This window comes from Octopus bimaculoides, chromosome 4 (genome assembly GCF_046866305.1).
Source record: "Octopus bimaculoides isolate indiv1 chromosome 4, ASM4686630v1, whole genome shotgun sequence".
Taxonomy (NCBI): Eukaryota; Metazoa; Mollusca; class Cephalopoda; order Octopoda; family Octopodidae; genus Octopus; species Octopus bimaculoides.
Genome location: NC_142931.1, coordinates 142176005 through 142188330, shown reverse-complemented (window position 1 = coordinate 142188330; position 12326 = coordinate 142176005). Strand labels below are relative to the sequence as shown.

Here is a 12326-nt window from a genome sequence, read left to right as displayed (position 1 = left end):
TATCTCTTTCATTAAAAGGACCATCTTCAAATTTAATGACTTTTTAATAGCAATAAACAGTATTAAGATTCATTGTAAAATTGTTTTGTCTCTCAGTGATGTTCAGATGTAATTCATTAGCATTTATTATTCTGCTGCATTCTTTTCCAGTTTACCTAATAACAATAAACTGTTTTTTTTCAATTTTTCCAGTGGCCAATGGCTCAGCAAAAGAAGTAAAAAACGAGGACTTCGATCATTATTTGCATCAACCTCAACAAGTAAGCATCGTTTTGGATGTTATTTTGTTTGCAACCTTGAAAAACAGTTTTATTTACATTGTACAATTATGATTCATACATTATTGCTGTTTATTTATATGCTTTAATATATGTTTATTATCATTATTATTATTATTATTATTTGATACTTGCCTCTCTTTGGGATGCAACATGGCAGAATGATTAAAGAAGTTCACATTGCAATCACAAAGCCCTGGGTTCAGTTCCACTGCAGAGCATCCTGGACAAGTGGTTTTTTTTTTCACCAAAGCTTTATATTTGATGCATAATTTGTGAGTGAAATGGGGGAGATGGAAACTGCCAGAGCCTGCTGGATGGATTGTACCTGTAATTCAACAAAGTCTAATTTTGTCACATTCTGCATCTCGTTGATTCTGCCTGAAACATCCATTAAGAGTACATGTATATGGAATACTCAGCTAATGCTAATTACTCACCTTCAATGAGTAAATTATTCCATTGGTTGGCAAACAAATTACTCATTGGAATTGGAGATCGACTGATTTGTCTGCCTTAAACCCTGTTCATTGGCTGTGTTGCGATCTGAGGCACTTTTCAGGAAACTGGGTGACTGGCTCTGAGTCCTATGACTTGGAAAGTAGTGTCTTAAATTTACTCAATTTACTGTTGGTAATTTACATAATAAAAAAAAATACTTAAAATGGTATCATGATGTTATTGGTTGTGTAATCTTGTGATTAAGAAGGGTAAATCCTGATTTTTATTATTATAGCTTGGTTTTGTTTTTTTAATTTTTTTTTCTATTCAATAATACAATATTCAAAAATAACAATAACAGCCGAGGATGAAAAATTGTTCGGTCAATGTAGCAGGGGACATGGTTACATTGCAATGACATGAAAGCTTGGTGGACGCCCACAGTTGAGGTATCTGAAGAAGAAACTGACACAGCTTCAGAACATTATTAAGTTCACAGATGAGAGATAACAGGATTTGAGCATTTGTGGAAATTTACTGTATTGTTGACCAGTCCAGCCTTATACCAGAACAGAGAAAAAGCACCCTAAAACCATGATGAGGACATGGAGATTTTAAATAACTGTATTTTTTGAAATTTATTTTCATTCTCAGTTTCATATTTGCAATGTGTTACGACAGCTACTGTTTTTATCATTGGTTTGTATATTATAAGAAATCAAAAACTGAAAAGCTAACTTTGATTCCACTTCATTTGGGTTAGTGAGTAAGATTATAGATGACATTTATTAAGCTCTGGCTAGCATACTTTTCCATTTTGTGAAGCATCTGATGTTTTGTAAGTGTAATTATGTAAATCTCATTCGGTTGCGCATACTATAGGAGTCACAAGGCGCTGCTCCATGTGGTCTCACAGTTTCCATCTAACTAGGAATATTAGGGTCTCATCCACTGTCTTGTATTCAAGATTCTCTGCATGACATCCTGCTAGTTCAAAGCCAGGAATCTGATCTGTTTGGTCCTGCCGATAGCTAAATCCTTGCCCTGCTGCCAACGCTTCAATTTATTGTCGTTACGGTTTTGTCTGTCTCTTACCCTTTGACTTGTCTGGCCTGGTAAAACCTGCCTGAAGATTTTTTTCCCTCCAGCATTGCTCTCCAGGTCAATGGAGCATACAGGCACTTCACCACAACAAGGTACTTGTTGAATTGGCTGTTGACGACACAGTAGTTCTTCTGCCCTTTGATGGGTCTTATTTTTCGTCCTGCAGGGTGTCCAACAATCACTCTCCTCACCAAGCAAGCTTGATGGGGTTGCCAGTTTAGTCGCCGATGACCCAACCATGTGACAGGTGTTACCAGTAGCGCTCAAGAGCGACCTGACAAAAATAATGTAAAATAAGTCATTAAGAACTTGACCAGTTTCGTATTTGGGATCAGGCTATGATAAAGTTCAAAATATAATTTTAACTTGTCAAAGATGTATGTATGTCTCTAAGAGGTTTCAGGAAAAATATTACATCTGTTGAATTTGGTAACTTGTAATTTTGTAATTTTTGTGATAAAATAAGGAATAAACAGATTAATATATTAATGTGTGATGCTTAGACATACTTCTGAGTTTAATATGAATTCAAAATGTCAGATAGCTTCCACTATAGACTTGCTTATTTCTCCAAAAGAAGCAAGCCATGGTTGGTCAACATATTTATTCTTTGGTAAATAATTGTATTATCTGTTATCAGGAATTATAATTCCATTTTGCACGAATCTTCATTTCTCTCTTTATTTTATTTTCTTATTTAAAAAAATTTTTTTTGTTTGTTTTTCTAGTCAAATTTTATTCTAACTATATTTTGCTATTGGACAAATCTTCAGCTTAATTAGTCAACCGATCTGTTGTTCTTTCACATTCCCTTTGTATTGAGTATGGATGATGTTCCTTCTCTCTCAGTCTCTACTCTATGTTGTATGTGTGCAGAAGTTAAAGTTATGTTTCCATTGAGTAGCTTTTGTAATAAGCAGGAAACTGTTGTGGATGTGCATTTTTTGTCTGTTGTCTTAGCTTAAACTTGATTTGACATGAATTGACATGTTGTTGCATGACTCCTGTGGCAGTGAACGTTTTTTAATCTTTTTTATTATTATTATTATGAGCATAGATCCTTAATGAAGAAGTAGCTTAAATGTACCGGAAGACTTAAATAATTAATAATCTGTTATAAATATTTCCTTTCCATAATCTGGACATTCTTTATCAGATTTTTTTTTCTCTATAATTAGAGTAGGACAGTCAGCTAGGGAAAGTCTATTTGCAATTTGGGAAACCGAAACTATTTTGTACTTAGATCAACATGCACTCATTTTATATATAATCTGATTGGTTTTTACCCTAGTATGCTACGATGTAACCTGCTTAAAAAGAAAAAAGAGAATAGGGTGAGCAAGAAGTATGGGTTTGTTGAGGATCTAACACCTTTTTGTGTTTGTATGATTTCAAAAAAGCAACTATTTTAATGTAATTCTGAATCCTTAGTAACCTATTATCAACAGCCAGTTTTTTTCTTTACTAATGTATTAGTAAATCTACTATTACACTCATGAAATGTGTGTAATAGTTGATCGTTTGAGTTTTGAAATCGGTATTAGTTCCTCAGAGAGAAAAATACCAGTAAAAATTTATTGCAAAAGTGCATGAAATTGGAGGGCAAAAAATAAAAAAAAAATATTGGTTGGATAAAAATTCCTTTCACAGAAGGAAACAACCACTCAATTCCTTACCCTTTTTCGTCTTCGACACCTATCTCATGAGTGTCTGTTATAGTTTATTCATTAATCCTTTTGTAAATATGTAATTGGCTGTCAATGATAGGAAAGTACTGATGTTTCGGTTATTAAAATTCTTTGTTTGTTTAGTTAAATGCATTGGCTTCAAGACAGTATCAGACTGGATGACTATTTCAGCCAACTCTTTTGACATCAAATACTACAACAATTGACTTAAATTTTACCATTAGGTTATGGATCAATAAAATAACTCCCAGTTATAAACTAGATTTGATTGAATGATGAACCTTTTTATGAAAATTAGGCCTGGGCCTTGTGAGGTGGAGGGTTCATATTATTCCTTGATGTCTGTTGTTTGCTCTGGAGGTTCAGGGGAAAGTTAAACCATGCATTGTCATTATATAAACTGAAATTAACTAATTACATTCATGTCTCTTCCCTTTGCTTATCCTTCATTGATATATGTGTTTTGTTGTTTTGTAATTTAATATTTAATATTTTGTTTTTATAGGACTCAGCTTATCTGCGAAGTTGTCTCCAGTCTAACCAGGTTAGAATGATTTCTCTTATTTTGTATTATTATTATTACTATTTGTTGTGGGAACAGTGAAGAACTGAATATAATGCTTTGCAGTATTACATTCAGTTCAGATACTGCTGTGATTGATATTGTACCTCATCTCATCAAGCCAGGGTCATTAGAATAAGCACCAGGCAATGTAATGCAGTCAATATATCTAACTACACTTTTCACACAAAACATAACCTTGTGCCAAAACTATTATTATGTAGTTTTCATTTCTTCAATACCTTAATTTTTTTTTTTGTTTAGAAATGGTACTTGTCTTACAATCTAGTAAACACTCTTGTCTCCAGGCAATGAAAATTCCTCCAGGATTTTGAACTTGAGAGACTAAATTTGATAGACCAGTATCTTATTAATGTGTGGCTGTCTGATTTTTGCTATTCTATATTGTGGTAACTTTAAGCTAAACTTAAAAGAAGAAAAAAAATGGTTGGAAACGGAGAGAGGACAAAACTTTAGAGGCAGGCAAGGGCATGAGTTGGTTGAATGGCTAAACTTCTTGAGTAATAGCCTAAAGATACTTTTATTAAAGTGCTATCATTTTGTAATGTGATTTGCTTGGAATTATTTTATCTGAAATTAGTGTTATTCTGACACCATGTGTAAGTGGTTGCAGAAACAGCTTCCACACAATGCAACAGCTGCTCTTAGTTATTTATGTGAGTGTTTCAATGTGCAGAAACAGCCAAACACCTGCAGGCTTGAACATAAAAAAAAAAACAAGTACTAATGATTGATGTTAGGGGTCATATATATGCGGAATATATATATATATATATATATATGCAGAAAACTTGTTAGAAAGTGGCTGAGTTCCTTTTGTGTATTGGGCCTCTAGAGGCAGTGGCCAAGTTCTTTTCGAGTGTTGGGCCTCACAGAGGCAATGACCAAGACCTTTGGCATTATGTCATGCTTGAAGAAGACCCATTAAGCCAAGCAAAATTGCAGTTGTGGCAGATGCTGGTGTCATGCAAATGCCACCCATGCCAGTGGTACGTAAAAGCACCCATTACACCCTCAGAGTGGTTGGCATTAGGAAGGGCATCCAGCCACTGAAAACCATGCCAAATCAGACTGGAGTCTGGTGCAGCCCTCCAGCTGGCCAGCCCTGGTCAAACCGTCCAACCCATGCCAGCATGGACAATGGACGTTAAATGATGATGATAATGATTATTTAGTTTTTTCAGGACACTGAAAGTACCAGATTGTGATGCCAAACTGGGTGCTAACCTTAAATATTTGTTAAGTATTAATGAGGCTTTAGTTAAAAACAAAATAATCATTTATTTTGTACGTGAGCTAGGGAGGAACGAGACCCAAGTACATTGATTGACTTGTGATCTAGAAGTCGAATTCTTTTTCTCTCTCCTCTCCACCAGGCATATTTTGTTTAGCTAACCTTGTTCAAAAGGAATTAATCAGACCATCAAGAAAGTATATTTGTAATTAGTCACTTTGCATCTATCTCAGGAAAAGTTTCTTTCCTTAGGTTAAAGTTTAAGTCCTTAAACTCCCTCATTCTGTTACTCACATGCACATACTTACTAACCTCTTGCTCATACAAATATCATAGCTTTAGATGTTCACATTATCCATAAGGAATAATTTACCAAATTTGTACAATTGATATTAGGCAGGTTCCCCTCCATATTATGTCCCAATATGTTTATTTTCATCCTCTTTAGCATTCAAATGGGCCAAATTTGGCTGTGATCAACCCAGTGGCACTTGTTCAAACCAGCCATAGCCAGGTTTGTTGGCATGTTATTTTTGCTAGCAAGAAACCCTACCACCACCACATCACACTGGAACATCATAGTTTTCCTTGAATCATCAATTTTATATCAATCTTATAAACCTATCCTAACACCGTTAGTATTTTGGTAAATACTAAAGGGTTAACTGAACAAGTTGTCAAACCTACCGTCGTCCTTATTTCATGCTCCTCTGGTCTGTACTCTAATTTTGAGATAAAGTTATGAACTTAGTTTTAAGCTCTCCAGGCTGATCAAAAACGAACTCAGCAAGATGTTTCTGAGTTGATGAAACGGATGAGGAACTTAATGGCAGCCAATGCTCTTTGCAAATGGTTGCAATAAAATGATGATGATGATGATGGTGGTGGTGGTGGTGGTTTAGGTGAAATATGATTGCTGAATTTGCTGATGTATTACCTTGTGCCTTAAAATTTGCTTGTCATGTGTCAGTCTACATGCCAAAATGATTGATATCCTGCGTAGTGGTCTTAGTGATTGTTCAATCAACTTCCTGTCTTTAGCTTCATACTAATCAATGAAGATTTAATTTTGTTTTTGTTTTTTTTTTTTTGTTTCTTGTTTCTGTTCTATAGTTGAGTCTAATGTAGAGCAAACTGAATCGTTTGTCTAATATTGCTTATCTTACATCGAACTATGAACTCACGTGTGCAAGGAAGGGAAAGAAACACCTTTCAACAACACGAAATAGCTACAACAGTGTTATTATGGAGTCTGCTATTTAGGAAGTTAGTGTTTGCAGAGATTTGTCTGATAGCAATAGTTTTGTGAGGCCTGAAGTGTAATGACATTCATGCCTATTTTTCTTTTTTAAATAAACGACTAAAGTAAAATATTTTGGTTTGGGAAATGAAACTAGGTTTTGTGTCTCATGCTGAAACCTCATCATGGCATTAGCTACTTGTCTAATATTATAGACATATGGCTCTGGGATTAAGAAGTTTGCTCCATAATGACAGGATTCTATATACAACCTGTGACATTCTCTGCTAGTATCTTCTATAGTCTCAGTGTGACAAAAGCTTTGTCAGTAAAATTTGATAGATAAACTCTGGGATTTTACCTTCTGTATAGGCCTTTACAACAGAATCAGTTCATCAAAAACAGATAACACTTTATTTGGTTACGTCCCTTTATACCAAGACCGCTTTTCCTCCACATTACTAGTTGAAAATATTGGAGTTGATAGAATCAGTTAAAATTCGTAGGTGTAGTCGATGGCTTAATAGTAAAAGACTTGAAAGAGTTAATTTTGTAGAAATACAGCCTATTTCCTCCTAGTCAATATTATTGGTGCTTATTTGTTTATTAACTTTAGAGTTTTGCAAGTTGAAGATATCTTTATCATTGGCCTCCAATAGATTATTTTATCATTTATTGAAAGCCAGGTTGTACTCCATAGGGAAGGAAAATTTCCATCATCCGCTTGAGTCTACAGAAATCGGAAGAAAAGGTTGTCGGAATTTTCTTTGGAGCGACTACACTTTTCCTTGCATACAAACAGCAGTGGATTGTAAAGTGTCTGATAAAATGCTGGAATGTCAGTAAAATATGTTTGGATTAGTCCCCCATCATCAACTGTATCCCTCCCTGACACTTACAATGCAACCTTACACATTGGGAAAAATGTTTTACGCTGTTTAAGTGCTGTTTATACATAAAATACAATATATCCATTGCATGTGCACATTAATTCTAGAATATAATCAGCGAAAAATCATTTACTTGACAAATAAGCATTGAACTTGCAGTCTCCAAACCCAAGTCCCTTTTTTGATGAAATGTAAACTTTCTATTGTTTCCTCTCCCAGTTACTAAACTTGGCTGACTGATTATGCCTATCTTTTCCTCCTTATTACTTTGTGTCTTGCTCTCTCTAGACCCTGTACTAATCACTTTGCTTCATTTAAATTTTCTTTTCTACAACCCCATCTGACTTACGTTTTTTTTCCTCCTCTAACCACTAACTTGCATCCATTCAAACTGAACATTAACCACATAAATAAAGACTTCCTAATTTATTTATCTCTTATTTTCCCAATCTAGAAGAATTGAAAATTATGGGTAACATTTCTGCTACTAAAATTAAATAAGGATGGAAAAACTCCTGTCATATTCTTAGATTTGATATATAATTGTGGCAAAGATATGAAGGCAGAATCATTTACCCACAAAATTTTTGATTTGCTGCCTACATTAGGAACAATTATTTTATAATTTCTCATTGCAATATCATTCCTTTGGATAAAACTTTCTCTCAGACATTACCTCTATAAGGTTTCTCTTTTGCTGGAAATAACAACCAAATTGCCTTCAAGCCATTTTAATGTTTTCAAAAGATAAAGAAACACACATTGAATAACATGCAAACAAAAATGGGATCATTATATTTGAAATACCCTTCATCATAGATGTGCTTGATTGGGGCTGACCAGGGGCTAAATAAGTTCTAGTGTAGTTCAAATCTTACTTCTATAGAGGATTCAGTGTTAAATACATTATTATTATTATTATTACTGTAAAAGATTGTTTTCAGTTTCACATGGTATCAAGAAAACATTTTTGTTTTAATTTTTTTTTTTTTTTTACTGAATTTTCTACCAAACACTAGAAAAATTATACATCACACTTTTATTTCTTGGATGAGTTTTAATTATCTTCATCACAAATAGTACACCAATACCTGGAGTAAAAATTTATAAAATTTATTTTCTGTGAAACACACACACACACACATTCCACTTCCACTCTGTATTGTACTAACTTCCTTTAAATGCACTTTACCATCTGTAGTGTCTTAAAACCATTCTAGAAGTAATGTGGGATTTGTAATTGCCACAAATATTGTTAGCAAAATAACTGTATTAAGACAGTGATTGTAATATTTATTTCTGCATTTTAAATTTTATATTTATAAGAAAATTTTTTTAATATTGTTAGTGTGTGTATGTATATATGTTTATATATGATTAACTAATACATTGTATTTTTCTCTTTTCTTTCTCTTTTCATTTCGGTTACTAATGGATTACTTCTCAGGGAGGATATGGAACAGGTCCCATGTCAAGTCCAGGAGTCTCGGATCAATTTCTACCAAGCTACTACAACCAACCAATCTCCTTCCCTTATTTGGGACAAGGGGTTGGTGATGCAACATGGTCAAGTGGAAGAGATGCCAACGTGTTCCCCCTTGGGGGCTATGACTACAGCAGCGTCTTTAGTGGATTTGGATATGCCCAATTTGGTTGGGATTACAATGGCAGCGACTATTGGAATAATGCCACCCGCAAGGATTACTATGGCACTGATATGATTTCTTCTGATGGCTATGGGCCGATGAATGGAGAGCAAGATCGCGACACTGTGAACAGTGTTGAGCAGGGGCTGAAGGGCATGAGTATCACTGGAGAAAAGAAGTTGTCAGATGGTGTTGGAAATGATTCTGTGCAGGCAGGTGTGATTGATGGATCTATTCAAGTCGGTCCACCTGGTTCGGCTGGGCCATCTCCACCACAGGGGCCAAAGAAAACCTCTTGGGCCGCTGTAGCTAGCCAACCAGCTCGGCCTCAGCCGCAGATTAAAGCACGTGCTATGCCCCGTGCTCCCATGACATCAAAGTGTATGGACATTGGTACTTGGGATAACAAGAACAATAACAACAGCAAGCAGGCGAATCAAGGGAGACAAGTATGGAGTGCACCTCGTCGTACTATGGCAGCTTATAACAACAGTGCTCCATCAGGCAACTCCAGTCCACCTTCAGCTAATGTTGGTAATGCAGGATCTTTGAATGGACCTCCATCTTCTCCTAGTTTACCTCACCCAGTTTTGGAAAAGCTGCGATCTGTTAATCAATATAATCCAAAAGATTTCAATCTGAATCCTAAAGGGGCTCGCTTTTTTATCATAAAAAGTTACTCTGAGGATGACATTCACCGATCAATAAAATATAATATTTGGTGCAGCACTGAGCATGGTAATAAGAGACTGGATGGGGCTTACAGAGAAAGAGAGGGCAAGGGTCCTGTATACCTTTTCTATAGTGTCAATGGTAGTGGACATTTCTGTGGTATGGCCCAAATGATGTCACCTGTGGACTATTCCACCAACAGTGGAGTATGGGCCCAAGACAAATGGAAAGGTCAGTTTGAAGTGAAATGGATTTATGTGAAGGATGTGCCAAATAGTCAATTGCGACACATTCGCTTGGAAAACAATGAGAATAAGCCAGTCACCAACTCAAGGGACACTCAAGAAGTACCACCAGAAAAGGGTAAGCAGGTGCTGAAAATCCTGCACAATTTTCGGCACTCAACGTCCATCTTTGATGATTTCGGACATTATGAGAAACGACAGGAGGAAGATCTTACCAAAAAGGTGAGTATTCCCATTAAAACACACAAACACAATAAAACAAAACAAAAACAAACAAAAAAAATAAACATACACAACAAGTATATTGAAGTGGGGGTGGTGACACACAAAAGATTCCATTTTTTTCTTTAGTTTTTGATCTTTCTGTATTCTTGAAATTTGTATTGCATATCTTTTTGTATACTGTATTTGATGACATACACGGTGCACAAATTATCCCAAATCTCAGAATATCACCTTGCATCTTATATGCAAAGTTGGGCCATCTGTAATTTTATCCTTGATGCTCACTACTATAGGCTAATTTTTGTCCAACCTGACTCCAGAATATTTACTGAAAAATTATTATTATTATTAATTGTACTGTAAAAGGAATTACCCTAACAATGGACTGGCACTGTTTGTTTGTACCAGCTAATCCATTATGTCTAAATATTGTAATTTCTTGTTATATGTTTTCAACTGTACTCCTAACTTCTTATATCGAATAATGTTTTCTGCTATAACTATGCTATTTTGTAAAGTACTACAAGATTGGTTTAAATATTACATGCTTTAAAAATTTTTTCCCTGAATATCTGATATGCTCTGCATCTTTTATGCCATCAAATATGGTAATTCAGATTATTTTTAAATGTATTTTTATCAGTCAGCTGAAATTCATTTTTAAGTGAATATAATGTCTGTATTTTCATATTTGTGTAACATGCATTACAAACCCCATATTCGTACAATTGAAATTACAAAGCATGAGTTTGTAATTCCAATTAGGTAAACATTATACAAATATACCAGTCATATATTTTCACATGTCTGTTGGTGATATTTTATTTGTGAAATTATTGGTGATATTTTATTTATTATTTTTCCAAATGAAAATACATAAAAATGAACTCACGATGAGTTACAAATTAAATCTGAATATGCACATTAATATAACATCCCTTATGCTATTTTTTGACCCATCATAAAATGCCTGTGTTCAATGTATCAGTTGTATGTGTGTGTGTCTGATTGCTTGTACAGACTGGTGATATAGAGTTCAATATAGAGAGTGCTTATATTATTTTATACTTGAGAATGCATCATTGAATCAAGGGTCTAGAGTTTCATGCAAACACACTTGTTGAAACTTCTCAGTTTATGTGTATTTGCATAAATTTCAACCCTTGGTTCGTGTCTATAATAAAATAGTTTGTGTGTGACAAACACTAATAAATAAATAAATAAATAATCACTGATTAATTTCATAAATATTGACTAACTCATAAACAGCATTCTTTTCAATTACATTGTGCATATATATTTTCAATTGAATCCATTCATGTGTATGTCGGTATTTAAATAAGAATCAACAGATTTTTCTTTTGTGTATAGTGTAAAGAAAAATAACTGTGAAATCATTCTCTGTTGTCAATATATATTATTATTATGATGCAGCAATCCTTTTTTCTCATGAGATATGTTTTTAACCTGGTATATATCCGAGTTGAATTATAGTGTACATTAAGATTTGCAGAGATTGGTGCTGGTTTGCATCTAAGCCTTTCCAAAGCATTTTCATAAGTTTGTCCTAAATGTCCATTGTTCTTTTCAAACTTGCCCTTATTTCATATGTTCTGAATAATATAATATTTTTAAGTCCCATGTTACTGTGGTGCTGGAAAAAAATATTGGGTATGTGTGTCATATATGGTAGTGCAAGGACACCAGTGTAATACGTCCTGTGTGCCATATGTGATAGGCAAAGGGTGAAGTGCAAAAAATACAAAAGTTGACCATATGAAAAAGAAGTCTTTGATGAAGGGTCCTGTACATGGTTAAACTTTTCCTTTTCCTCACACCAAACTTATATATATATTCCAATGTCAAACTCAGATTATTTCTGAATGAATGAGACTAGATCCTTGTTGCCAAATGACTGAAATGGTAGTATTCTGTTGTAGCCAGTGATGTCTTTTATGCTGGAAACAGCATAACTTTTCACAATCAGTAAAATAATTAAGCCATGTACTGGCTCAGATTAGTTGTCTGTGCATTGTTACTAACAAATTTGTGGTTTTGTTTCAATGTGAGAAAATCCTTT

At 34.5% G+C, this 12326-nt stretch overlaps 1 protein-coding gene across 6 annotated transcripts in view; it reads left to right on the top strand.

The window, feature by feature from the left end:
- Positions 1 to 12326, top strand: part of LOC106881375 (YTH domain-containing family protein 2) — an 80162-nt gene that overhangs the window by 34642 nt on the left and 33194 nt on the right. For 3 of the 6 annotated variants that reach the window (XM_052967530.2, XM_052967531.2, XM_052967529.2), the window contains exons 3-6: positions 193 to 260; positions 4017 to 4055; positions 5777 to 5842; positions 8906 to 10243. In XM_052967530.2, the coding sequence (XP_052823490.1) occupies positions 193 to 260; positions 4017 to 4055; positions 5777 to 5842; positions 8906 to 10243 (1511 nt within the window). The remainder of the gene's footprint in view (positions 1 to 192; positions 261 to 4016; positions 4056 to 5776; positions 5843 to 8905; positions 10244 to 12326) is intronic. The other 3 variants (XM_089351584.1, XM_089351585.1, XM_014931739.3) reach the window with 1 other exon arrangement.